The sequence below is a fragment of the Ranitomeya imitator genome, chromosome 2 (assembly GCF_032444005.1).
Source record: "Ranitomeya imitator isolate aRanImi1 chromosome 2, aRanImi1.pri, whole genome shotgun sequence".
Lineage (NCBI taxonomy): Eukaryota > Metazoa > Chordata > Amphibia > Anura > Dendrobatidae > Ranitomeya > Ranitomeya imitator.
This window is the reverse complement of record NC_091283.1, coordinates 473,303,217-473,330,120: the sequence shown is the minus strand read 5'-3', so window position 1 is coordinate 473,330,120 and position 26,904 is coordinate 473,303,217. Positions and strand designations below refer to the sequence as shown.

The window sequence follows — 26,904 nt, the reverse complement described above, 5'->3', positions numbered from 1 at the left end:
TCACACTCAGTCTATGTTTGGATGTGCAGGTCAGGTTTTTGAAATCTATCATTCTGTATTGGGACAGTGGAGGATCTTCATGTTATATAGGTGCCTGTGAAGGGACTATCATAGTATATGGGGGGGCTGAGGGAATCATCATACTGCATTGGGACTGTAGAGGATCAATATACTGTGTGGGTGGACCATGATACTATATGGGTGGCTGTGGATGGACCATCATACTGAATTGGGGCTGTGAGAGACCATCATACTAATACTAATGTGTGCAAAACTGTAAAGCGCTGTGGAATATGTTAGCACTATATAAAAATAAAGATTATTATTATTATTATACTGTTTAGTGGACCATCATATTGTATTTGGGATGTGGGGGGGGCATCATACTGTATTGGGGCTATGGGGGGGCATCATACTGCGTGCAGAACCATCATACTGTTTCAGGGCCATCATACTATATAGGGGGTTGTCGGGGGTTATCGGTCATACTGTGTGTGGTGACCATTATACTGTGTGGGGGGCTGTGGAGACGATCATGCTGTGTAGGGACCATTATACTGTGTGGGGACCTGTGGTGACCATCATAATGTGTGTGTGGAGGCTGTGGTGGACATTATACTGTATGGTGAAGCTGTGATGATTATCATACTGTGCGGTGGAATGCTGGGTTGGCCATCATGCTCTGTGTGGGAGTTCAGGGTGACCATCTTACTGTGTAGAGTTTGTGGGGCCATCATGCTGGGTAGGTGAAGGAATGTGGGAACATCATTCTGTGTTGTGGCATTTTTTGGGCATCATACTCTATGGACGCCATGGAAGGGGGTATCATAGTGGGTGAATACACTAAGGGGCCTCAGTAGTGACAAAATACCTAATTGTGTAAGAGCCACAATACATATCCACCTCTGTGTCTTAAAGTTGGGAAATATGCCCTTCTGTGACTATGTGTCATGAAAGGACTTTTGCAAAGGGGTCCTATGATTTCTATGTGCACCCCTGCTCAAGGGCATTATTATAAGGAGGCAAACTGGAGAATTATCATTATAGGGAAAGCACAGGTGACTTTATTATAAGAATACGTAGTGTTTGTATTATAAGTAGGTTCGGAGTAATTATTATAAGGAGGCACAGGGGATCATTATTACTATAGGGTGTTGTATAACTGTAAGGAGGCACAGGGGAGCATCTATATACATAATTGTCTAAGGGGTACGTCTGTCTGTCTGTCTGTCCTTCTGTCACGGATATTCATTGGTCGCGGCCTCTGTCTATCATGGAAATCCAAGTCTCTGATTGTTCGCCGCAAAACAGCCATGACCAATCAGCGACGTGCACAGTCCGGAAGAAAATGGCCGCTCTATACTCCCCGCAGTCAGTGGCCAGCGCCCGCTCCCCGCAGTCAGTGTCCCCGGCGCTCCGCTCCCCGCAGTCAGTGTCCCCGGCGCTCCGCTCCCCGCAGTCAGTGTCCCCGGTGCTCTGCTCCCCGCAGTCAGTGTCCCCGACGCTCCGCTCCCCGCAGTCAGTGTCCCCGGCGCTCCGCTCCCTGCAGTCAGTGTCCCCGACGCTCCGCTCCCCGCAGTCAGTGTCCCCGGCGCTCCGCTCCCTGCAGTCAGTGTCCCCGGCGCACCGTTTGCTTACTCCCCGCAGTCAGTGTCCCCGGCGCCCGCTCCATACTCCCCTCCGGTCACCGCTAACACAGGGTTAATGCCGGCGGTAACGCATTCCGCTACCGCCGCTATTAACCCTGTGTGTCCCCAACCTTTTACTATTGATACTGCCTATGCAGCATCAATAGTAAAAGAAAGTAATGTTTAAAAGAGTGCAAAAACAAAAAACCTGCAATACTCACCCTCCGTTGTCCGCTGAGCCGCTCGCGCCTGCCGCCATCTTCCTTTCCCAGCGATGCTTTGCGAAATTCCCCATAAGGCCTAGCGGTCTCGCGAGACCGCTAAGTCATATGAGTAATTTCGCAAACCATCCTGGGAACGCAAGATGGCGGTAGCCGCGCGCCCAACTGCACAGCGCCGTTGGATCCCAGGAAGCGGAGAGACGGGACGCTGAGGAGCAGCGACAAGAATGGTGAGTATGTTCAACTACAAGGGGCCCTCGGATCGTTAGGTGAGTATGTTTATTTTTTATTTTTTTAACCTGTGACATACGTGGCTCGGTAATATAGTACATCACTGGGCAATATCCTACGTGGCTCTGTGCTGTATACTACAACGCTGGGCAATATACTTCGTGGCTGGACAATATACTACGTGGCTCTGTGCTGTATACTACGTGGCTGGGCAATATACTACATGGCTCTGTGCTGTTTACTACGTGGCTGGGCAATATACTACGTGGCTGGGTAATATACTACGTGGCTCTGTACTGTATACTATGTGGCTGGGCAATATACTACATGGCTCTGTGCTGTATACTACGTGGCTGGGCAATATACTACGTGGCTGGGCAATATCCTACGTGGCTCTGTGCTGTATACTACAACGCTGGGCAATATACTACGTGCTGGACAATATACTACGTGGCTCTGTGCTGTATACTACGTGGCTGGGCAATATACTACATGGCTCTGTGCTGTATACTACGTGGCTGGACAATATACTACGTGGCTCTGTGCTGTATACTACGTGGCTGGACAATATACTACATGGCTCTGTGCTGTATACTACGTGGCTGGGCAATATACTACGTGGCTCTGTGCTGTATACTACGTGGCTCTGTGCTGTATACTACGTGGCTGGGCAATATACTACGTGGCTCTGTGCTGTATACTACGTGGCTGGGCAATATACTACGTGGCTGGGCAATATACTACGTGGCTGGACAATATACTACGTGGACATGCATATTCTAGAATACCCGATGCGTTAGAATCAGGCCACCATCTAGTTGTTACTATAAGGATGTACAGATGGAATTTTATTACTGTATAGAGACTCTGCCACTAGGTGGGGCCCAAAAGAAGGGTAATATTACTGTACAGAGCACATGGAGGCATTATTATTGTCTAGTGCACTGGTTATAGCGCTACATGGATTGTGTAGAGGTGGGGAAAGTGAAGAGGGGGCTGGAACAGCAGTAACATGTTAAATCTTGAATTATGGATGGAAGAAATGGTCATTGAGGTTTGAGCCAAATAAAAAAAGAAAAGGGAAAATGAATGAGAACAGAATGAATGAGAACAGTCAGCCAGAACGTCACTGGTGAGAACCTGCACACTACACCCATACATGGTCTGCAGAGCACTGGTGCAGAACTGATATTAATAATATATGGTCATTGTATCGTGATAATCAGTAGCGTAGCTACCAGGGGGGCAGAGGGTGCGGTCGCCCCGGGCCCGGAGCTCAGAGGGGGCCCACCTGGAGCTACGCTACCCTTAACTATATCAGCCTGCTGTGCACGCCAATATAGTTGAGCTCTGCGGTAGAGCAGGGACAGAATCTCCCTGCACTGCTGCGGTTTGTTCAGTAGAGGAGCATGTGTCAGGGGACGCTGGGTGCCAGCACTGTACCTGCTGCCTCCAGCAGAGCATGCTGCAGACACGCACACATTGCTGGCTGTGTGGTTTCTGCTGAAGAGACTCCAGGACACTGCTTCCTCCCTCCCTGAGCCCTGCACACAGGAGCAGGACAGGAGATAGGAGGACGCAGGAGCTCAGGCTGCAGGGGCTGGAGGTGACTGCACTGTGCAGCGAGGAGGAGGCAGGACACTGTTCCCCTCCTGACAAGTCCCTGAGGTTTCTTGCAAAATGGATGTTTTGCTCTGTCTGTCAGTCTCCCTCGCTCTCTGTCAGTCTCTCTCAGTCTCTCTGCCAGTGTCTGTCTCGCGCTCTCTGTCTCGCGCTGTCTGTCTGTCTCGCGCTGTCTGTCTGTCTCGCGCTCTGTCTGTCTGTCTCGCGCTCTCTGTCTGTCTGTCTCGCGCTCTCTGTCTGTCTCGCGCTCTCTGTCTGTCTCGCGCTCTCTGTCTGTCTGTCTCGCGCTCTCTGTCTGTCTGTCTTGCGCTCTGTCTCGCGCTCTCTGTCTGTCTCGCGCTCTCTGTCTGTCTCGCGCTCTCTGTCTGTCTCGCGCTCTCTGTCTGTCTCGCGCTCTCTGTCTGTCTCGCGCTCTCTGTCTCGCGCTCTGTCTCGCGCTCTCTGTCTGTCTCGCGCTCTCAGTCTCGCGCTCTCTGTCTGTCTCGCGCTCTCTGTCTGTCTCGCGCTCTCTGTCTGTCTGTCTCGCGCTCTCTGTCTGTCTCGCGCTCTCTGTCTGTCTCGCGCTCTCTGTCTGTCTCGCGCTCTCTGTCTGTCTCGCGCTCTCTGTCTCGCGCTCTGTCTCGCGCTCTCTGTCTGTCTCGCGCTCTCTGTCTCGCGCTCTCTGTCTCGCGCTCTCTGTCTCGCGCTCTCTGTCTCGCGCTCTCTGTCTGTCTGTCTCGCGCTCTCTGTCTGTCTCGCGCTCTCTGTCTGTCTGTCTCGCGCTCTCTGTCTGTCTCTCGCGCTCTCTGTCTGTCTCTCGCGCTCTCTGTCTGTCTCTCGCGCTCTCTGTCTGTCTGTCTCGCGCTCTTTGTCTGTCTCGCTCTCTCTCTGTCTGTCGCGCTCTCTCTCTCTGTCGCGCTCTCTCTCTGTCTGTCGCGCTCTCTCTCTGTCTGTCGCGCTCTCTCTCTGTCTGTCGCGCTCTCTCTCTGTCTGTCGCGCTCTCTCTCTGTCTGTCGCGCTCTCTCTCTGTCGCGCTCTCTGTCTGTCGCGCTCTCTCTGTCTGTCGCGCTCTCTCTCTGTCTGTCGCGCTCTTTCTCTGTCTGTCGCGCTCTTTCTCTGTCTGTCGCGCTCTCTCTGTCTGTCGCGCTCTCTCTCTGTCTGTCGCGCTCTCTCTCTCTGTCGCGCTCTCTCTCTGTCTGTCGCGCTCTCTCTCTGTCTGTCGCGCTCTTTCTCTGTCGCGCGCTCTCTGTCGCGCTCTCTCTCTGTCTGTCGCGCTCTCTCTCTGTCGCACTCTCTCTCTGTCTGTCGCGCTCTCTCTCTGTCTGTCGCGCTCTCTGTCTGTCGCGCTCTCTCTGTCTGTCGCGCTCTCTCTCTGTCTGTCGCGCTCTTTCTCTGTCTGTCGCGCTCTTTCTCTGTCTGTCGCGCTCTCTCTGTCTGTCGCGCTCTCTCTCTGTCTGTCGCGCTCTCTCTCTCTGTCGCGCTCTCTCTCTGTCTGTCGCGCTCTCTCTCTGTCTGTCGCGCTCTTTCTCTGTCGCGCGCTCTCTGTCGCGCTCTCTCTCTGTCTGTCGCGCTCTCTCTCTGTCTGTCGCGCTCTCTCTCTGTCTGTCGCGCTCTCTGTCTGTCGCGCTCTCTCTCTGTCTGTCGCGCTCTCTGTCTGTCGCGCTCTCTGTCGCGCTCTTTCTCTGTCTGTCGCGCTCTTTGTCTGTCGCGCTCTCTCTCTCTGTCTGTCGCGCTCTCTCTCTGTCTGTCGCGCTCTCTCTCTCTGTCGCGCTCTCTCTGTCTGTCGCGCTCTCTCTGTCTGTCGCGCTCTTTCTCTGTCGCGCGCTCTCTCTGTCGCGCTCTCTCTCTGTCTGTCGCGCTCTCTCTCTGTCTGTCGCGCTCTCTCTCTGTCTGTCGCGCTCTCTCTCTGTCGCGCTCTCTCTCTGTCTGTCGCGCTCTCTCTCTGTCTGTCGCGCTCTCTGTCTGTCGCGCTCTCTCTGTCTGTCGCGCTCTCTCTCTGTCTGTCGCGCTCTTTCTCTGTCTGTCGCGCTCTTTCTCTGTCTGTCGCGCTCTCTCTGTCTGTCGCGCTCTCTCTCTGTCTGTCGCGCTCTCTCTCTCTGTCGCGCTCTCTCTCTGTCTGTCGCGCTCTCTCTCTGTCTGTCGCGCTCTTTCTCTGTCGCGCGCTCTCTGTCGCGCTCTCTCTCTGTCTGTCGCGCTCTCTCTCTGTCTGTCGCGCTCTCTCTCTGTCTGTCGCGCTCTCTCTCTGTCTGTCGCGCTCTCTCTCTGTCTGTCGCGCTCTCTCTCTGTCTGTCGCGCTCTCTGTCTGTCGCGCTCTCTGTCTGTCGCGCTCTTTGTCTGTCGCGCTCTCTCTGTCTGTCGCGCTCTCTCTCTGTCTGTCGCGCTCTCTCTCTCTGTCGCGCTCTCTCTGTCTGTCGCGCTCTCTCTGTCTGTCGCGCTCTTTCTCTGTCGCGCGCTCTCTCTGTCGCGCTCTCTCTCTGTCTGTTGCGCTCTCTCTCTGTCGCGCTCTCTCTCTGTCTGTCGCGCTCTCTCTCTGTCGCGCTCTCTCTCTGTCTGTCGCGCTCTCTCTCTGTCTGTCGCGCTCTCTCTGTCTGATATACCCATGATTAAAGTGTGCCACCATAGTTGTAATCAAGGTTTAGGGGCCCACTCAGATAGTTCGCCCCCCCTGAGCTGAACCCTTAGCTACGCCTCTGGTGATAATATAATTCCTAGTACAGAGGTTTTGAATAATGGTCAGTATGGCGGTATTATCGCTGCTGTATATCTGGTGATATTTGTCTGTTATATTGCAATATTATTATATCTTATATAGCAGTGTTATTGAAAATATAGGAAATAGTCTTGATTTCCTGTTGGGAGGGTAATATAAGCTATGACCCCAATCTGGGGAAGGGGATGTGTATAGCATAGGTCTGTGTGCTTTCAAATGCCAGGGCTGAATTGTAGTCCCAGTCCATTGCTGCTGCAGACTTACCAATTTAGACCAGACAACCCCTTTAACTCTATCGTACCCTACTTACTGTCTGTTGCTGGGCAGAACACAGTTTTCTCATAGTAGAGTGCAGAACACTACAATGCATCATAATAACACAATTCACATTACACATCACCATCACAATAACGCATGACATTATACACATTACACTTTAGATTATAGGCAGCACTGATGTCTTCAATATGTCCGTCTCCTCACATCTTCAGGGAAAGGAGTGCAACAGCAACAGTCCACCTCCTTCCATTACAATATGTCGCCAATTTGTTCATTCCATGTCTAGAAGACTTGGTTCTGTCCTTAAAAATCCTGGAGGTCATACAAATACTAGATGTAGTAGTTTTTGATGTGGGGTGTATTCATCTTTGCATCAACTAATTTGAGTAAAACTATGAAGATTTTGTAAAGTAAGTTATATTATTGACCTTACTTTCATTTTATTGGTTAAAACTCAGTCTTGACAAAATTTTGGAATCTGTTCTTGTGTTCAGTGAAATATTGATTAAAATCTTACTTTTCAAAGGTGATGTACTCATTTATGATAAGCACTGTATATGAAGGCAGCACTATGAGGCTTCTCAATATTCAAAAAAGAAAAATCATGCTATAGTGTGCAGATAGATAGATAGATAGATAGATAGATAGATATGGGATGGATATAATTGATAGTGTTTGATATAAATTTTATATAATGATAATAAGGTTTCAGGATATAGTGTCCTGCTGTGGATAGGGCGAGGAACATGTTGAGCCAGTTGATGATGATTGTGGCAGTGCCCTTAGTGTTCCGGTCAATTGAAATTTCCAGGAGTGGTGTGGATGCATTCTGACATTACGTGCCCATCATGGTGTTCAACATCCCCTTAACCCCTTAACACTAGAAGTCCCAGAGATTTTGAGCCCCAAAGGTTCCAAAGGTAGAAATGTTAAATGACCCCTTCTATTATATTACACTCTCTCTCTCTCTCTCTCTCTCTCTCTCTCTCTCTCTCTCTCTCTCTATATATATAACTAATCTGCTCTTTGCTAGGGTCTTTTTTATCAATCTACTTTGCTATTTTGATCTAGTTACCAGCACATCTGATCAGGATATATGTGAAAACTGAGCACATTCCCGACTAGAATAGATCAGACCCTCCTTTCTACATAAGGCATTTGTCTTTTTCGTGGCAAGATATATATTGGTCTAGTGGATTAGGATTCCAGCTAAAATTATCTCACCACTTTGACAATGTCCTTTTATTTTCCAAAGAGCAGACCTGTCCCCTGGGCAGGGGGCTTAGTCATGGAGTTGTGTTGTTATCAGACGCGTCTGGTGGGACGATGCAGACACAAAGCCTTCTATGGTATGAAAAATATTCCTTATCTAACAAATGGGGTTGCTCTTCCGAATTTTCCAGCAATGTACAGCTATTTTTACCAGATTGATGGGGCCCTAAAGGGGAATTTCTAGAATCTAATGAGAGGATGGCAGATAGTGTTAGAGTTAACATGAATAATGAACTTTATTGTTTGAAGTGTTACCAATAGAAGGTTATGGTCAAGTATACAAAGCTGATATTTTAGGTCAGAATTAAGGTCCATCTAGAACACACGTCAATCTCTGGCCCGCAAGTTGAGTATATTTGGCCTGCAACGTCGGGCGGGTCCTCAGAGTATATTTGGCCCACAATGCCAAGAGGGTCACTTGCCCCGACTTCGCACTTTCACCCACCATCACACTTTCAACTATATCAGCATCCTAGTTGCCAAAACAGTTGAAAGCAAAGACCGAGCTGATGCTCCCTTTCCTAATATTCGTCCTCTGTGTCTGATGTCTCAATGCAGCGTGCGCAATTACATCATTACAACGCTCCTGCTGTACCGAGATGTGCAGAGCATCTGAAAACACCATGAAGAGACCTGAGCAGGGGAAAATGGTGAGTGCATATTCGTGTTTTTTTAATATGGGATCTATTATATTGTATGAAGCACTAAGTGAGACCATTATACTCTATGGTGCACTAAGTGAGGTCATTATACTCCATGGAGCACTAAGTGAGGCCATTATACTCTATGGAGCCCTATATGGGGCCCATTATACTGTATGGATGACTATGTGGGGCCCATTATACTGTATGAAGCACTATGTGGGGCCATTATACTGTATGGAAGGCAATGCAGAGCCCCGTTACTCTATATGGAGGACTATGTGTGTCCCATTTGCCTGTATGGAGGGCTGTGTGGGGAATACAGCTGGAGAATCATACTGTGATGTGGTCACCATTCTTTGCCAGGGGGATTGAGGAGGGGTACAGTAGTGTCATCATACCGTGCATATGGAGGGTACTGTGAAGGAATTTACTGTAGTTATATCATACTGTGTTTGGGAGCACTTTCGTTTGCATCATACTTTATTATCTGTATTATTCAAGGTTTTTTATCCTTTTTTTATTGCATATTTAAATTAGATCATCGGGCCATATGCTTATATGCTTTTTACTGCTCTTACATAACATTATACTATTCCAATATTTTACTCTAAGATCTAGTAATTAAAATGTACTTTGTTTGTGGAACGACCCCTTTAAGTTTGTTTCCATATGAAAAAGTTAATCAATTATATTTGATGATAAGGAAAAACATTTGTTAAATAAATATCAAGGACGGCCCGCGACTTTGTCAAAGCTTTTCATTTTGGCCCTCTGTGTATTTGAGCTTGACATCCCTGATCTAGAACCCACTCGGTAAATCACACTTTTGCAATGCTGCTCGTGTAATGGCTAGTAGTATGGTATAGTAATAATAAAGGCAGATAACAAAAAATGCATAGACAAAGCACAGTGGCAAATTAGGAACTATTTTTTTTTAATTGTAGGAAAACATTAAAGGGGTTGACTACTTTTTTTCAGAAGTTTCCTCTGACAATTGACTGATCACCATGGATTCACAAGGTATGGGCTGCAATCTGTTGGGGAATTCAGCAGCAAGTGTTCATTTTCCATCACAGAGGACATTAAGCATTACCCAGCTTTAATTGAGGTCAGTAGTCTTTGCAATTCATGAACATCTCAGATTTTCCAGTTTGATAGAAGCTGTTTATAGTCATTTTCCATTCTACTAGGGTATTTATAAATCTTCTTAAACCAGATAAACTCAATAATGGCTTGTTCACACATTGCGTTTTTGTCGTTTTTTCTTCTCTTTTCCTCAAGGGTAAAAGACATTGCAACTTACAGTACCAGCAAAGTGAATGAGATTTCTGAAATCCCATGTTTCTTATTTTTTTCTTTGAAGATTACTTATCCTGGCAACTCTCTGGTTTTTGGTGCAGATAAATCCGCTGCAGATACTCAACATGTGCACATAACCTAAAACTACCAAACATATTATATTGAATAAAATTTTGCCAAAATCTTTTGTTATTAAGACAATTCTCTATGGTCTATCACCAAATAAAGCTGATCTATCACCTTGGTGTACCTCCATTTCTTTGGGTCACTAGTTCCAGCATTTTTTGGATTTCTGTGTTTTTTGTACTGTGCATAAATCACTAAGTATCACCATATAGACCAGTGTGTTTGTACCTGTGTAGACAACACCAAGTCTAAATATTTCCTTTCAAGTACTATTAGGATTTTTTCCTTTTGAATCTACTTCATTTTTACTGTGAGATTCATGGGTCATTGGGTTCCATTAGGTATCTCTCAAACATTGAATGCAAAACATACGACCTTGGTCAAATCTTTACTTCTTTTTTTGTACTGGTTGAAAGGTCTATAATAAAGAACTTTCTAGGCACTTCCTAATTTTGGGGTCAGCAGACACTATGTACATAATGGTTGATAGTGCAGGTTTAATGGTATACAAGAGCAGAGACGCCAACTATCCTTTCAGACGAACTTCATATTACCGTAGTATGATTCCAGGATGAGATTCAAAGTAGTTTCCTGCAAAGCTGTATACTATTTTTATGATGTGAGGTTCAAGACTCATATTAATTCATAAATGGGATCGTTTCATCCCAGTTTCAAACAAGCAGTTTGGCTCATAGAGTAGTCCTGAGCAAGGGACACCCCTTTATGACTTCTGTATACACTAAAAGGGATTATCTTCATTACAAAAAGTTAATTTTGGAGATGTAAGGCTTCACCCTAAAAAATATATCAGCTAAAAATGTTGGTGGCGCATTTGAACATTCACCACCAGACCATCTACTGAATGAGATAGCCTATTAAATATGAGTCTTACCATTCTGAAGAATTCTGGAGAATCTCCAGACTTTTCCACGAGGAATCCATGAAACAAATTTGGTTGGCTCAACGGTTTCTTGAAACCTTGATGTAATAATAAAATGTACAAACAATCATACAGGACACAACTTCCATAATTTTTTTTGTGAAATTTATTTGGTGGAAATCACCAGAGGAAAAAATCCTTCAAAATTTACAATCGCACGTGGTATTTCAGTAGGGGTCAAGAGTCTGAAGGAGAAGTCCAGGACATTCATATTTCAAAGATGGCTTTTGGACCATGTTGAGTTGTTAAGTTCTTCATAAGCAAGTCCAATAAAGTGGCTTGGGGGGGGGGGGAGAGCTCACAGAGATCTAAAAACATAAATTGTAATTTAACAATTGAAATGTAGTCATTCATCCTTTATATACAAACACTTGCGGGTAAAGGAGGTGGGATGGCATTAGAAAGGGAAAAGTTGTTGACTGAGGACAACCGAATGAAACCTCAGTACTCAAAATGTATCTGTATTAGAAAACATTTGTCTTAAAGAAAATTCATGCGTATAATATTAACTTGTGCCACATATGGATTGAAGTATTTATGTCTTTGGACCATTTTTTACAAACATAATCACATGTACAAAAATTATAATCACTTTATAAGACTCAGGAAGGATAAACACACACCAGATTATCTTCAACCAGCCATGATGTGCTTGACAAAAGCTGAAAAAAAAAGAAAGATATGAATGGGAGGATATGCACAAATAAGTTTCATAACTAGTCTACTGGCCTGATTGATTTAATAGTCACTGTGTAATACTTTTTCCTCCCCTGTGACAACACTGCAGGGAATTTGAACGCCTACAGCCAGGTTCCTTCAGCTTAGCAGCTATCGGCTAGGAATGCTAGCAACAGGACACTTTATGACCTGCACGTCAATCATGGAAAATGCTAGCTTAAAAAGATTGCATAAAGCTGACATGCCCTTTAATACCTTCATAGTTAATGCATCCATTGGCATCTTCTTGCCCTGCAAGCAACTGTTCTACTTCATTTTCTTGCAGCTTCTCACCTGTATGTGATAGAGACGTGCTATAAGTGACATGCTCAACACTTATTTCTTGGTTCCTATTCATCTTACATAGTGGTCAACACCAATATATCACTATGCAGCAGTGCTATTCACCTAAAGTGGCCAAAACGTGGCGCAATTCAGCTCCCATCACAGTTCCGTTGCTCTCTTTGTCAAAAACACGCAGTCCTTCTACAAAGTCCTCAAAGGAACCTTGGTCCTTATTTTTGGAGATGTGTTGAAGCATCGGAAGGAAGGTATCAAAGTCAATGAGTTTGGTGTTTAGTTCTGAAACAAGGAAAATAATCTTTTATTATTAATTTTTAGCAAACAAGTGAGTAGGGTACTGCCATGGGGTCACTAAGTGACCCCATCAAGATGTTATCAATGATACATTAAAATTGTGCTTTCATGTATGTAATGAATATAGATCCAAACATTTGGCAGAGTATTGGGTTTTAAGCCACCAGATCTGAAGTCTTTGAGACAACCAGCTTCTAAAATACAGCATACTCTTGCATTAATTGCATATAATGAATAACAAAACATACACCACTGCTCAGTGAAATGTCAATGGCCCTCCCATGGGTCAGCTCTAGGTATGTGAATTTCAATGTAGGCATCTGGACTGCTAATGGCATGGCCATGAGCTGACCTTGTTTGTCATTTCATTACTAGGAATTAAATGATCTAGATCTCCCACAAATAGACTGGGTGGAATAGTTACAATCCTTCTGAGCTGCCTGTAGCCTTTATGTTCTCATCCACCCTTTTTTCATAGCTCAGGGCTTGAGGAGGTTTAACGCCTCACGCATAAATAGAACAAGACATGATGCCAGGTGTGAGGGTCTCTGTGTATGTACCAAATGGAAGGTATGTGGTATAGAGCCAGAAAATCTTGGGACTTGCATATCAGTTTACCAAAGCAATACTATTTATAAGTGGGATTGTCTTATTCTGGCTGGCTGTCCTATGTCTGGAGATTTGCCATTCTCTTTCTTGATTCTATACTGCATAATACAGCTATGTCATCATTTACTTACTTTGGCCATTATGTTGTGATGGCAACAGACAACGGGTACTTTCATACTGCGCTTTGTCTAACGTTTGTTGGTCCCATTGGGGCTTATGTCCAAACCCTCCGAAAATCATTATTTGGCGTATGCCCCGTCATGGCCATTGACTATAATGGTGCCCACAAAGTCAACGTATGCTCTATTGTGCATTATTTTCTTGCATATGCACCTATTGGAGGTGGACACTCAGACGTGGTAGACTACTAAGTCTGAGTGTCCACCTACAGTAGGAGTACACACCCGAAAATGATCACATGTTGACTGTCGTCATCACTATAGTCTAAGGCCACATACCCCCGAATACCATTTTGCGGGGGGGGGGTTCTGACATAAGCCCTGATGTTATCAATGAAGGTCAGACAACACACAGTGTGAAAGTGGCCTTACTTTTTCACATCAGTGTAATAGAGTAGGTCTTCCATATAATTCAGAACCAACTTTTTGACTCTAGTTATAAAAGTTCTTTACCACACTCCACACCAGAGCAACAGGTATAATTTTTGTTTATGGGTGACACCTGGTATTCATATAAAGGAGAATGAATGATAAGTTTTCACATCTTTTCTTAAAGGGGGTTTATTACCACCAGTATTCAAATTTATCCATTTATACATTCACATATGTGAATTAGTCCCTATAAAAAAATTATACTTGTGGTTCAGGTTTTAAATACATTTGTTTTATGCAAAAACAGTTTTATTACATATAAAAATGTGGAGGTTTAGATGCACCCTTAGCGTGGCCACGTTCTAATTGAACCGTTCTTCCCTCTTAATTAACATCCTCCGCCCCTCTCCCTTAGTGATCCAATAAGCACTGCCTGTATTGCATACTCAGCCCTGCATGTACTGACATTGCAGGAGCCGAGAGCTCACAGTGTCAGTGTGCGTGGTGCCCTCCGATGTCCCTGTCCTGTATGCAGTGGTTGCTTGCTGCACACAGATCCGCACATCAGCGGGTGGACAATGCTGACAGAAGGAGATGAATGCACGTTCTGACAATGCAGGAGCCGAGTCCACACAGTATCAGTGTTCGTGCTCCAATCCACCTCTCTTTTCTTCACTGGCCACCCGATACTCTACCATTCTGTGTGCAGCGAGCAACCGCTGCAGATTGGACAGGTGGATCAGAAGGCTGACACTGTAAGAGCTCTCGGTTCCTGCAATGTGAATATGTGCAGAACTCAAAATTCAATACAGTCAGTGCTCCTTGGAGTGCTGACAACCACCAAGGGAGAGGTGGAGGATTGTTATTGAGTTGGTGCAACGATGCACGAAGCACTTGGCCACACCAATGGTGAACAGAAGCCCTCTCATTTACATATGAATTAAAATGGTTTTTACATCAAATAAAGTCATTAAAATCTGTACCACAAGTATGATTTTTATAGTCCACTATATGAATGCATAAATGGTTTACCCTTACTATTTAGGATGACAGTCCTTTCAAAGGGATTGGCTCAGAAACAAAAAAAAATCCCCATGCCGTATGATTTTTTAGGACATCATACAGGAGATTACCCACTAAAGACCCCCTCATGAGTGGAGATTCATCTACAAAGAACAATCCCTGGCATGGTGAAAAAATCTGTATTGGGGCCTCATTTAATTTAGACCAGCAGCAGCAGGTTCACAAAATGGAAAACTTATGACTATTATGCTCTTGATTTCTCCCACTTTGTAGAGATGAGGGGACCCTACCAAACTTTACTCCAAAGTTCGGTTCGTGTACCAGAACTGTACCCGCACTTCAACCAGAACTTGAACTGCATTGAAATCAATGGGAACGCGACTTTGGAGCTGGAAAATCTCTCCCTCTTTATCGCCTCTCTGGCCTCCCAAACTGTAAAACAGACTTCCAGGAGAAGTCTGTGTTCGGAGTTTAGCACTGGTACATGGGTTCACTCATCAATACCCATGTGTCTTTTCCTCTTTTATGTTCTCCGAGCATAACAGCTCTCATTTTGACTGTCTCTTGCTTCTTCTACAACGAGAGGGACTTTGCTTTCCATACACTTAAGCCGTAGCTGATAACCATTTTCGAGGCTTTCTTTCACCCAGTGCCAAAGGTTCAGTTTTCTGCCCTAGCCCTGTATCTAAATACCCTGGCCGAGGCAAAATAGCTTGTAGGTGCCACCGGGTTCTCAGCACCTAAAACACATGCAATTGGTTAATCTCCCAGCTGTGCCACAGAGTTACTCCTATGTCTTCAGGGCTACAAGGTTTTTAAATTCATGATCATTGTAAGACAGAACTATTGGAAACTGCACTGTCTGCATATTAATAGGTCTTATGGGTCTCTATGGAGTTAATGTAATCATCAACTAATCAACTAACCTACTGGTACTAATGCAAAAAAAATAATGGGAAATAAAATCTGCAAGAACAACTCATCTAGAGTTTCATTTAGGTTTTACCTTCTGGTTTGGGTCTTCCTAGGACCTTCAATACTTCTGAATTTGTGGGATTCTGTCCCAAAGCCCTCAAGACATCTCCACACTGACCATATGTGATTTTCATCTCCCCACCTGGAGTTCGGTCAAATAGCTGGAAGGCCTCTTTAAATTCTGGGAGTAAATTAGAAGAAAGATTTCAATTATTTTTTAATTAGTATTATATATAACATAAGCTTTTAGAAAAACTGTACTACTGTATACCGATAAATGGGTATATTGTCATCGTTATCATTAGATGCCCATACACTCATCTCAGCTGAAGACTTTGCCTCATTCTTCAAGCAGAAGATTGATAATATCAGAGAAAGCTTTGGCCTGCAGTCCTTCCAGACCCTCCTCAAAACTGCTCAGTCCTCCTCCTCCAAAACCAACTTCTCCACCATTACAGAAGATCAATTTTCCGCCCTACTCACAAGATCACATCTCACCACCTGTGCACTTGACCTGAACCCATCCCACTTCATCCCAAACCTCGCCACAGTAATCACCCCAACCCTAACCCATCTCTTCAACCTATCACTAACAACTGGTGTTTTCCCCTCATGCTTCAAACATGCCTCAATCACACCCATCCTCAAAAAGCCCTCTCTTGACTCATCCTCTCTATCTACCTATCGCCTCATATCACTTCTCCCCTATGCCTCAAAACTACTGGAACAACACGTCCATCTTGAACTGTCCTACCACCTCTCTTCTTGCTCCCTCCTCGACCGTTTACAATCTGGATTCCGACCGCATCACTACACTGAAACTGCCCTAACTAAATTCACCAATGACCTACTAACTGCCAAAACCAAGCAACACTATTCTGTCCTCCTCCTGGACCTGGCATCTACCTTTGACACAGTGGACCATTTCCTATTACTACAGTCCCTCTCATCTCTTGGCATCACAGACTTGGCCCTATCTTGGTTCTCGTCATACCTAACCGACAGGATATTCAGCGTCTCCCACTCACACAAAACCTCCTCATCTCGCCCCATTTACACCTTCGGCCGGGGACAGCTCACAGAATCTCAGAGCTTGCAGTATTTCCTCTATGCTGATGACACACAGATCTACCTCTCTGGACCAGATATCATCTCCCGACTAACCAAAATCTCACAATATCTGTCTGCTATTTCATCCTTCTTATCCGCTAGACTTCTAAAACTTAATATGGACAAAACAGAATTCATCATCTTTCCCCCATCTCACTCGACTCCCCCAACAGACCTATCCATTAAAGTAAATTGCTGCTCACTCTCCCCAGTCCCACAAGCTCGCTGTCTCGGGGTAATCCTTGACACTGATCTCTCCTTCAAACCACATATCCAAGCCCTTTCCACTTCCTGCTGACTTCAACTCAAAAATATTTCCCGGATCTGTACAATCCTCAACCAAGAACCTGCAAAAACCCTAGTCCATGCACTCATCATCTCCCGCCTCGACTACTGCAACCTCTTGCTTTTGCGTTGATCCCTAGAAATATTGATAGGAAATAGGTTTTATAATTGGTAGAACCCATTTAATGGGTATGGGGACCTACAGAAAGGGTAGTTGGCAAATTTCCCACTTAGTTTTCTTTGGCTTTTGAAACCCATTTAATATCAAAGGGGGAAATGGTTCACATATTATTGCTAAATTACTCTGTGGCACTGGGGTTTATTTTTATGCTCTTATATAATCACTCTAACATTTGAAGAAATGGAAAACAGATATTTGGTACCTGTTTTAAATGAGCAGAAAAAAATTGTGCCCTGATAGTCAACCATACTTAAAACAAAAGGGGGACGATGTATTTTATTTAAGTTTCTGTTTTGAAATTTTTGCGCCAAATTCATCAAAATGATGCAAGTACTTCATGATCTTTGCGTAAAAGTCCCAAATTGAATTTATGACTTTTTAGCGGGAAAAGTTGCATGTTTCACAAAAAAAAATGCTCCAAAATAAGTGTCATACATAAAATGTCTCCAGGGGAGGGGGATGCATTAGAATTGCACCAAGTTTTGAGACTTTTTAAAAAAAAAGTTCCATTCCATCAATTAAAAACATCACTGACATAAAAATCAGGGCTGTGGAGTCGGTGTCATGGAAACTGAGGAGTCGGAGTCGAAGGTTTGGTTTACTGTCTCCACGGCCCTGGTAAAAATTAGAAAACGAACTAAAGCACATAAGCGAAAATCGAGATATTCAATAAAAGAATAAAAAACTGGTGGAAATGCAATAATGAACTGGGCACGAGGATTGAGATTGGAGAATGTTTTTTTTCTTTGCCGCCCTGGCCCAACTGACTTTGAGCTTGATAAATTACTGCCTTTTTAGTATTCTCCGTCTTTTTTTTTGTTTTCACCACATTAATTTTCCTATTTGTGCCTTTTTTAAGAGTTTTCCAAATGTGTTCTCCTAATTCATCATTTTCAACTCTACGAAAAGATCCAAAATGTGTCACAAAACATATGTACTCCACTCCTGTCTTACCTCCCCTACTCTGTGATTTGATCTAGGCCTGAAACTTTGGAGGATTTTTACAGCGTTTTAACAAAATGAGCGACTTTTTTGTGCTAAAAATGTGCAAAACAAATCGCATAAAAATAAAGAACAGTTTTGATTTTGTGTAAAATTATGAATTTGCTGAAAAGAATGTCAGCAAATACCACAAGACAAAAAAATGAAGCTTAAAAATAATTGTGTTGCTGTTTATTTATTTATTTATTTTTTGTCTTTTATATATAGTTTAACAGGAACACAGGGTGAAGAAATGTAATACTATTATCTAGTATTTCAACAGAGGAATATCAGAAGCAGCTGAACAATCTCACTTACTGCAGCCGTTAGGCTCGGCGGATATCGGGTTCCCATTATATATGTTGGATCTAAGCTAGAGCGATTCCTCCGTCCATTCCTTTGGGCATTCCCTTCATTCCAAATCCTGCCAGTTTAATCCCCTGACATTGCGCAAAGGCTTTGTTCTCTACCAGCGTTTCAATGTCCCCCCACCTTTTCTATAACTTCAAACCAATCATAGACAAAAAGTAAAAAAAAAAAAAATAGGCGGTACCATCTTGATGTCCGATATCTCTATTTCAATGCATTACTTGAACACACATGTATGGAGGTGGGGTGGGTGAAGGTCGGCCAGTTACCTCCTTATTTATTAGGCTAAGGCAATGGAATTGGAGTTAAAAAAAAATTAACCATTAAATATAATATTTTAATTATCACTTTTCATATACAATGAAGTCTGGATTTAAGAGTTTTCACACTGACCACTAGAGGGCACATGGTAGGTTAACCTTTCACATGTGAACATCTCGCTTTTCAGCAGTGCTGTGTTAATATCAATGATCCCAGTTCATGTGTTTTCTATGGCAAGAGTGGGGAAAGCCACCGTCAGACAGCCCTGGCAGCAGCTTATCTCTACTGAAAAAAAAATAAAAATAAAAAGGACAGGGTGCTGAAATCCCAAATGCCCAATTTTTCTTTCCCTTACATCATTTATTGCGGGTGAGTATGGAGCTCACACTTGCATTAGATGGTGACCAGTCCCATCGATATCGTCAGGATTGTCCAATGTAGTTACAGATCTTTAGATGTGCCTTTAATTCACTTATCATTGCTATGTTTCAAGTAAAAAATGATGCGGAAAATTACCTTCAATCTGATCCGCGCTGTATTCAATCTGTGGACAAATAAAAATATTATTAGGCTATAATCAGTAAGATATGCAGATAACTGCAAATCTTGAATAATACAGATTAGTATACACACTTCCTCCTGACCCCCAACAGCTATTTCTCCCTTTCCCCCTGGACATACACATGCATGCTGAGCTCGGCTGCGCGTGCATGTGTTCTCAATGGGCAACATGCCACGGTGGGTTTCATAAGGGGAGACACCAGTATATGGGCAGCTTCAGAGTGAAAAATTAGGCAATAGATACTATGAAAATACAACTGCATACATTAAAAAGCGGATATCTTAGACCCAATGAGACTGGTGTACTTATGGAAAATCCACAAAAGAGTGTCTGTATAATATATCAGAAGCATAGCCTTTAAAGGAAAAATTTGGAAAATTATACCCTCCACTGAATGAATGGAAAGTAAAATCGGGGGGTTTCCATACTACATCAGTATTGGGATACCATCTCCTTACGTGCAGTTACTAGTAGGCACTGGGATGAGATGATAGGAGTTATGGCTCTTAAAGACGAATGCATCAGAAAACTCATATTTTTTTTTTCTAATTTTCATCCTATTTTTATGCGCTTGTTCGATTTTACATCTGTGTGATCTGTTTTAATACAATCTGTGCTAAAAATTGTGCATGATCACATCCAGTTTCCAATGTTTGTGATAGAAATGAATCTGTAATAATCGGATGTTCCATGTGGGATCTGATTTTTTTTTTTTTTACACACCCATAGACTTGAGTGGGTGAGTCTCATCCGATACTCGGAAGAAAGTAGTGCGTGCTGTGATTTTCTTTATCACGGAAGGTTGGACTGAGAAAACAAGTTTATCCGAACAGCCCTGGTGAATGTGTCCGTGTTCCTCCTGATCAAAAATCGGACAGCGCACATCCAATTCATGCGCTCGTCTGCATGATCCCTAAAGTGGCCACACACGCGAGATAGTAGTCCGCTGAACGTTCTTTTGGCAGATAGCTATCTCTTGATTCACTCACAAACACAAGTGCTCGGCTAAGCATTCGTGTGTTTTCCATGGGGAGAGAGGAAAAAGCCGCTGTCACGCTCATCTGGCAGCTGCCTTATCTACCCTGAAAAAAAGAAATGTCCGACTGTCCGATCCTTCTCTCTCCCAACATCCATTAGCGGAAAGTTGGGAGGCCCCGATACAGATCCAATGGTTAGCTGCCGATATCGGCGTGTTCGGACGACTTTATCTAATATGTATGGGGGTCTTAACATGCACAAGATTGACGGACAATAGGAAGAAAAGAGAAAGGAGGTAAAAACAGGGCGAGGTCAGTAGAACTGTAGGTGCCTGTGAGCGGCTACTGTACCATCAGTGGGCCACCTTCTCCACGCTGTAGGTGGGTCATCACCTTTATCTCGTGCATTGTATAACCATGAATATTCCTAATCAGTTCCATCATTATCACACACTGGCTGGTGGAGCTGGCGGAGGGTTTGGATCGGGGCGTGAATACTTGGCACTATTATTTCTACAAGGTGCGGACAGAGTAATGTGTTCCTGATGATTACTTGTCATCCCGACATCATGTTTCTCTAACGCTAGCCAATGTCTCTATGTAATAAGATTTTCACCAACGTGTTGCCCTATGGGTCACCACGTCCGGTCACAAATAGCATGAGTTACTAAGCCAGCCCCTTATAAGCGCCAAATACTATATTCAGTGTGATACGTTGCAAATTTAACGTTACCTAATAGGGAGGAACGTGGTTTTCAGTTGTAAGGGTGCTAGGGTACCACTGACTGTAAAGTCTGATGCCACCAAAGTATCATAACTGACAAGACGTACATAGGATTTAAGTTACTCCAATGCGGTGCATTCAACTGTATAGTGGATATTTTACCAGATTTTACAATGCCAACTGCATACATCATAAATTAGATATTTGGACCTGGTGAGACTGGTGTACTTGCTAGGAAAATCCATTAACAGAGTGTCTATATGATCCCTGATATTAAAATGAGCAATGTATGAGTCTTGATGAAAAGTGAGAGAGCTCATGAGTCCAAGTCTATTCAGTCTCCGTCCCGACCCAGCCCGATGGACACCTGCAGCTGGTACTGAGTGGTGTGAGATCTCAGCAGCAACAGGGAGGAGGGACACTGAGGAGGTGTCAATCAGTCTAGGTAGACGGAGACTGAATTCATACTGTCAAAAAAGCATTACACAGCCATTTTGAGATGGATTTTCAAAGGGAGTACACCAACCTTATCAGGTCTAAGAGATCTGCCTAATAATGTATAAAGTTTAGATTATGGAATTTGGAGACCGATCTAAAGAGGATTTCCCATCACATTTCATAATACAAATGGCATATATTGATGGCTAGCTCACTTAGGCCTGATGATGCTAGTGTATTTGCTCTAAAAAAAAAAAAAAAAAATCTGATAAAAAGATCATCAGCTACCTCGTCCGGCATAAAATGTCGCAAGCTTGTATTGTGAAATAAGGGGACAGATCTGCTTTAAAAAAAAAAAAAAAAAAAAAGTGTTATTACTTTTCTTTCCTTAAATCCATCTGGAAATTGATATATATTAATAGATATTTTCCACATAATGAACATGTTTCCCCTTTAATGACTTTGGAGCCCCCCCAATATGTCATGGTGTGCGATATTATCTCAAGACGAGTAGTGACCAGTGACGCAAGCAAGACAGAGACTAATGGTGTGCGTTATGGAAGCCCCCTCAGTAGTCTGCAGGAACTGCGGACCATCTAAGGCAGTCCGGACACAGACGGATGAGGGCCCCTGTGCAAGAACAGTATATGGGCCCTTTGCGATCCAATAGTAGTGGCCCCATATCTCGTCGGGCCCCTATGCTGTTGCACAGGTTGCGCCAATAGTATGTTCGCACCTGCACTTTTTTCATTTTGCAGCTAAATGTGATGATTTTCAGCTGCACAATTCTGCAGGAGAGCAGAGGTATTGCCTCCAAAATCTTGGTGCAGTTGGCAGAATGCGGGCAGAGGCTGCACGCCCATGGCAGCGGCACCGAGAAAACAGGCTTTTATTAATATATTGTAATATTAAGTTGTAGTTTTACATAGGACTACAAGTAAACCATAGCGAGCTGTCATTAAAAAATATTTCTGTTTCTTTCCCACTAAATTAAAGGGGTCAGAGTGATCAGAGTGTCAGCATAGTGTGAGCTGATTCTTTCACGTGAGAGAATCGGAGTACACTGAGGAGAAGATGGAGAACAAAACTTCTCCATCTTCTCCATTGTGTCAGTGCTCGGAATTTAGACTGCACTCAGATGTCATCTAAGTGCAGTCGGACGTTTTACACATTTACTTTCATGGATGAGTGAATTATGAAAAACGGATCAAACTCTGACATAAGGTGATCTTGTCCATGAACAGTCTCTGTCCGAGGAAAATATCGGACATGTGCACGGCCCCATAGGCTAACATTGGTCAAAGTTTGATCCGATGATTTGTCGGATTTCACAGACTGTAACATGGTTGTTTGCACATTACCAAAGACAGATGAAATAGAAAATCTCCTATTGGACCTTGAAATTGAGCTTATTGACCCAGATAACTCATTCTGCAGTCAACAACAGACAGCACAGCACAGGGACTATAGAAGGCATAATAATACATGCATTTAAGGAAGAAAAAGAGCTTCCAAAGGGTGGACAACCCACTAGTGCTCTCTAATAGAGGGAGATTTGCCTCACAGAGGATTGTCACTGGATACAATTGTAGAAAATGCTGAGAATCAGATCTCTAAAAGTTTTCAATGGCTTCCATTTATTGACAGCAAGCATTGATGCTGACAAGTATTAAATGATTTCCCATTTCCAAGATTGTATCAAAATATGTAGTAGTTGTGATAATAAAATTAGCAAATACTACCAATAAGAAATATAGAATAGTTATTCTGATTAGCTATATCGCTTACCCCATGTGCAGGGCATTGCATGAGTTTAGATATTCATGGTTACGGCCATTCATAAAGTGACAGTTATTTAGTTGTTAGTTGTCGCAACCTTGGATATCGAAGCTATTGCAATGCCCTGCACATGGGTTAAGTGACATATGTTGTATAGTTCTTCTGATTTGCAATGTTGCTTACCCCATGTGCAGGGCATTGTAGTAGTTTAGATATTCATGGTTATGGCCACTCATATAGTGACAGTTAGTTGTCGTAAACTTGGGGTAAGCAACCTTGCGAATCAGAAGAACTATGCTACATTTCTAATTGGAGGTATTTGCTAATATTATTATTATTACATTGACTACATATTGGGACAGGTCTTGAAGATGGCCATACCCTTCTAAGCATCCTCTGGCACATTGTATTGGACATCTATATACATAATTGTCTAAGGGGTACTTCTGTCTGTCTGTCTGTCCTTCTGTCACGGATATTCATTGGTCGTGGCCTCTGTCTATCATGGAAATCCAAGTCGCTGATTGGTCGCCGCAAAACAGCCACGACCAATCAGCGACGGGCACAGTCCGGAAGAAAATGGCCGCTCTATACTCCCCGCAGTCAGTGTCGCCGGCGCTCCGCTCCCCACAGTCAGTGTCCCCGGCGCTCCGCTGCTTACTCCCCGCAGTCAGTGTCCCCGGTGCCCGCTCCATACTTTCCTCCGGTCACCGTTAACACAGGGTTAATGCCGGTGGAAACGCATTCCGTTACCGCCGCTATTAACCCTGTGTGTCCCCAACCTTTTACTATTGATGCTGCATATGCGGCATCAATAGTAAAAGAAAGTAATGTTAAAAATAATAAAAAAACAAAAAACCTGCAATACTCACCCTCCGTTGTCCGCTGAGCCGCTCGCGCCTGCCGCCATCTTCCTTTCCCAGCGATACTTTGCGAAATTACCCATTAGATCTTGCGGTCTCGTGAGACCACTAAGTCATATGGGTAATTTCACAAAGCATCCTGGGAATGCAAGATGGCGGTAGCCGCGCGCCCAACTGCAGAGCGCCGTTGGATCCCAGGAAGCGGAGAGACGGGACGCTGAGGAGCAGCGACAAGAATGGTGAGTATGTTCAACTACACGGGGCCATCGGATCGTTAGGTGAGTATGTTTATTTTTTAATCCTGTGACATACGTGGCTCGGTAATATAGTACGTCACTGGGCAATATCCTACGTGGCTCTGTGCTGTATACTACAAGGCTGGGCAATATACTACGTGACTGGGCAATATACTATGTGGCTGGGCAATATACTATGTGGCTGGGCAATATACTATGTGGCTGGGCAATATACTACGTGGCTGAGCAATATACTACTTGGCTGGACAATATACTACGTGGCTGTGCAATATACTACGTGACTGGGCAATATACTATGTGGCTGGCCAATATACTACGTGGCTGGGCAATATACTACGTGGCTCTGTGCTGTATACTACGTGGCTGAGCAATAGACTACGTGGCTGGACAATATACTACGTGGCTGTGCAATATACTACGTGGCTGGGCAATATACTACGTGGCTGGCCAATATACTACGTCGCTGTGCAATATACTACATGGAGACACAAAAGCGCACAGAGAGGTCAAAAAATACTCTGTTGTAAAAAAGTCACAGTAAATAATCAAGTGCTAGTCAAAAAATGAAAAAATACAGGGTATTTAGTTAATACGTTTTTTTGCAAAAAAAGTATGTTAAGCTGCTCCACCAATCGCCAAGGTATACCCATAATAGAGCAGTCCAATATACTACATGGCTCTGTGCTGTATACTACGTGGCTGGACAATATACTACCTCGCTGGACAATATACTACGTGGCTCTGTGATGTATACTACGTGGCTGGGCAATATACTACGTCACTAGGCAATATACTACGTGGCTCTGTGCTGTATACTACGTGGCTGGCCAATATACTACCTCGCTGGACAATATACTACGTGGCTCTGTGCTGTATACTACGTGGCTGGACAATATACTACCTCGCTGTGCAATATACTACATGGCTCTGTGCTGTATACTACGTGGCTGGGCAATATACTACCTCGCTGGACAATATACTACGTGGCTCTGTGCTGTATACTACGTGGCTGGGCAATATACTACCTCGCTGGGCAATATACTACGTGGCTCTGTGCTGTATACTACGTGGCTGGGCAATATACTACCTCGCTGGACAATATACTACTTGGCTCTGTGCTGTATACTACGTGGCTGGGCAATATACTTTGTAAATGGGCAATATACTACGTAACTGGGCAATATACTACGTGGCTGGGCAATATACTATGTGTCTGGCCAATATACTATGTGTCTGGCCAATATACTACATGTCTGGGCAATATACTACGTGGCTGGGCAATATACTATGTGGCTGGGCAATATACTACGTGCCTGGGCAATATACTACGTGACTGGGCAATATACTACGTGGCTTGGCAATATACTACGTCACTGGGCAATATACTACGTCGATGGGCAATATACTACGTGGCTGGGCAATATACTACGTCGATGGGCAATATACTACGTGGCTGGGCAATATACTACGTGGTTGGGCAATATACTACGTCGATGGGCAATATACTACGTGGCTGGACAATATACTACGTGGACATGCATATTCTAGAATACCCGATGCGTTAGAATCGGGCCACCATCTAGTACTTAATAAATTCCCATGTTTTTGAATACTTACTGTGATACTTTGTGGATCAAATGGGACCTCCTTTGGGGGCTCAGGTGCAGCCGGTGCGGGTGCAGCAGCGGGCTTGGGGGCATCCTTCTTGGGCTCTGGCTTCTTGGGGGGCATGCTGTGTGTGTAAGGGCTTCTTCTTGGGATGCAGTGAATGAGATGGGAGGAATGACAGAGCCAGGGTGGTCACGCAGCCCCCTCTTATATCCAGGGAGAGGGAGCAGCACTACTATAAAAGGAAGAGTGACAGACAGAGATGTCCCACTCCACAAGTATTCATTGTTATCAGCCCTGACATACCCTGTGATATTAACACTTCTCCTGCCAAGTCGGCTGGGTGCTCAAGACAATCTCTGCTTTTTACTTTGCCATGTCTTAAAACCCCCTATGGTAGCTGTAATGGTGGGGACAATCATCATTACCCAGCTTTCCCAGAGTCCTGCACTTTCTATAACTGAGGCATAAACCAATGATGATAATTACAGTCAAAATTATCTGTATAAGTTTCTTCAGGCTCAATAAAAATCATGGACGCCTCAATTTTTTTTTACGGACAGTGTCCTATTTTACGGAGTGTCCATGAATTTGTGGCCAGTTGGCGGCCCCCATTGGTTGTCGCTCAGCTTTACTAAGACCCCAAATCTCGTAGAACAGGCAGACCTTCAGTCAGCGTCTACAAGAGAACGGACAATTAGCGAACTACACATCCCAGCCTGCTGGCTTCATGACAGGATGGTTGGACATGCTGGATAGTGTAGTTCTACAGGTATCAGAATATAGAGCCTAGGGATAAAGGGGCGCACAGCTGGGTACTGCCAGGGTGGCATTGTCAGGCTCGCAAGGTCATACGGCCCGAACAGCTGCATCCATGAGCTCGCTTATATAAATATAATATCAGTTCACCATTACATATCTGTGCGGCCCGGCGAGGAGGGGGTTAGTCGGACCGGCCCGTGTCTATTCTTAGAGGTGGGATGTAAAGCAGTATTGTCATTAGATGCATGGGCATGTTAAGCTTAAGAGCTTAAACTGCATAGACTGAAATATCACTAACTGAAGGGAGGGGGTGATGTTCTTCA

At 44.1% G+C, this 26,904-nt stretch overlaps 1 protein-coding gene and 1 long non-coding RNA gene across 4 annotated transcripts; one reads left to right on the top strand and one right to left on the bottom strand.

Moving 5' to 3' along the window:
- The first annotated feature begins 3,503 nt into the window (after positions 1-3,503).
- Positions 3,504-10,130, top strand: LOC138667502 (uncharacterized). 3 transcript variants are annotated; one of them, XR_011318794.1, is made up of 5 exons: positions 3,640-3,748; positions 7,927-8,020; positions 8,502-8,593; positions 9,566-9,695; positions 9,869-10,130. It is a non-coding gene; the product is annotated as an uncharacterized lncRNA (long non-coding RNA). The 3 variants fall into 3 exon arrangements; XR_011318795.1 differs by having other exon boundaries at positions 3,644-3,686; XR_011318796.1 differs by lacking the exon at positions 7,927-8,020 and having other exon boundaries at positions 3,504-3,686.
- A 910-nt stretch (positions 10,131-11,040) lies between these two features.
- On the bottom strand, positions 11,041-26,028 carry MYL4 (myosin light chain 4). The gene is made up of 7 exons (XM_069751294.1): positions 25,829-26,028; positions 19,128-19,155; positions 15,456-15,605; positions 12,078-12,251; positions 11,886-11,963; positions 11,576-11,614; positions 11,041-11,260 (listed from the first exon to the last, which is right to left on the bottom strand). Exons 1-6 carry the CDS (start codon positions 25,940-25,942, stop codon positions 11,586-11,588), a joined length of 573 nt encoding a protein of 190 aa, XP_069607395.1. The 5' UTR covers positions 25,943-26,028; the 3' UTR covers positions 11,041-11,260; positions 11,576-11,585.
- Between the last annotated feature and the right edge of the window lie 876 nt (positions 26,029-26,904).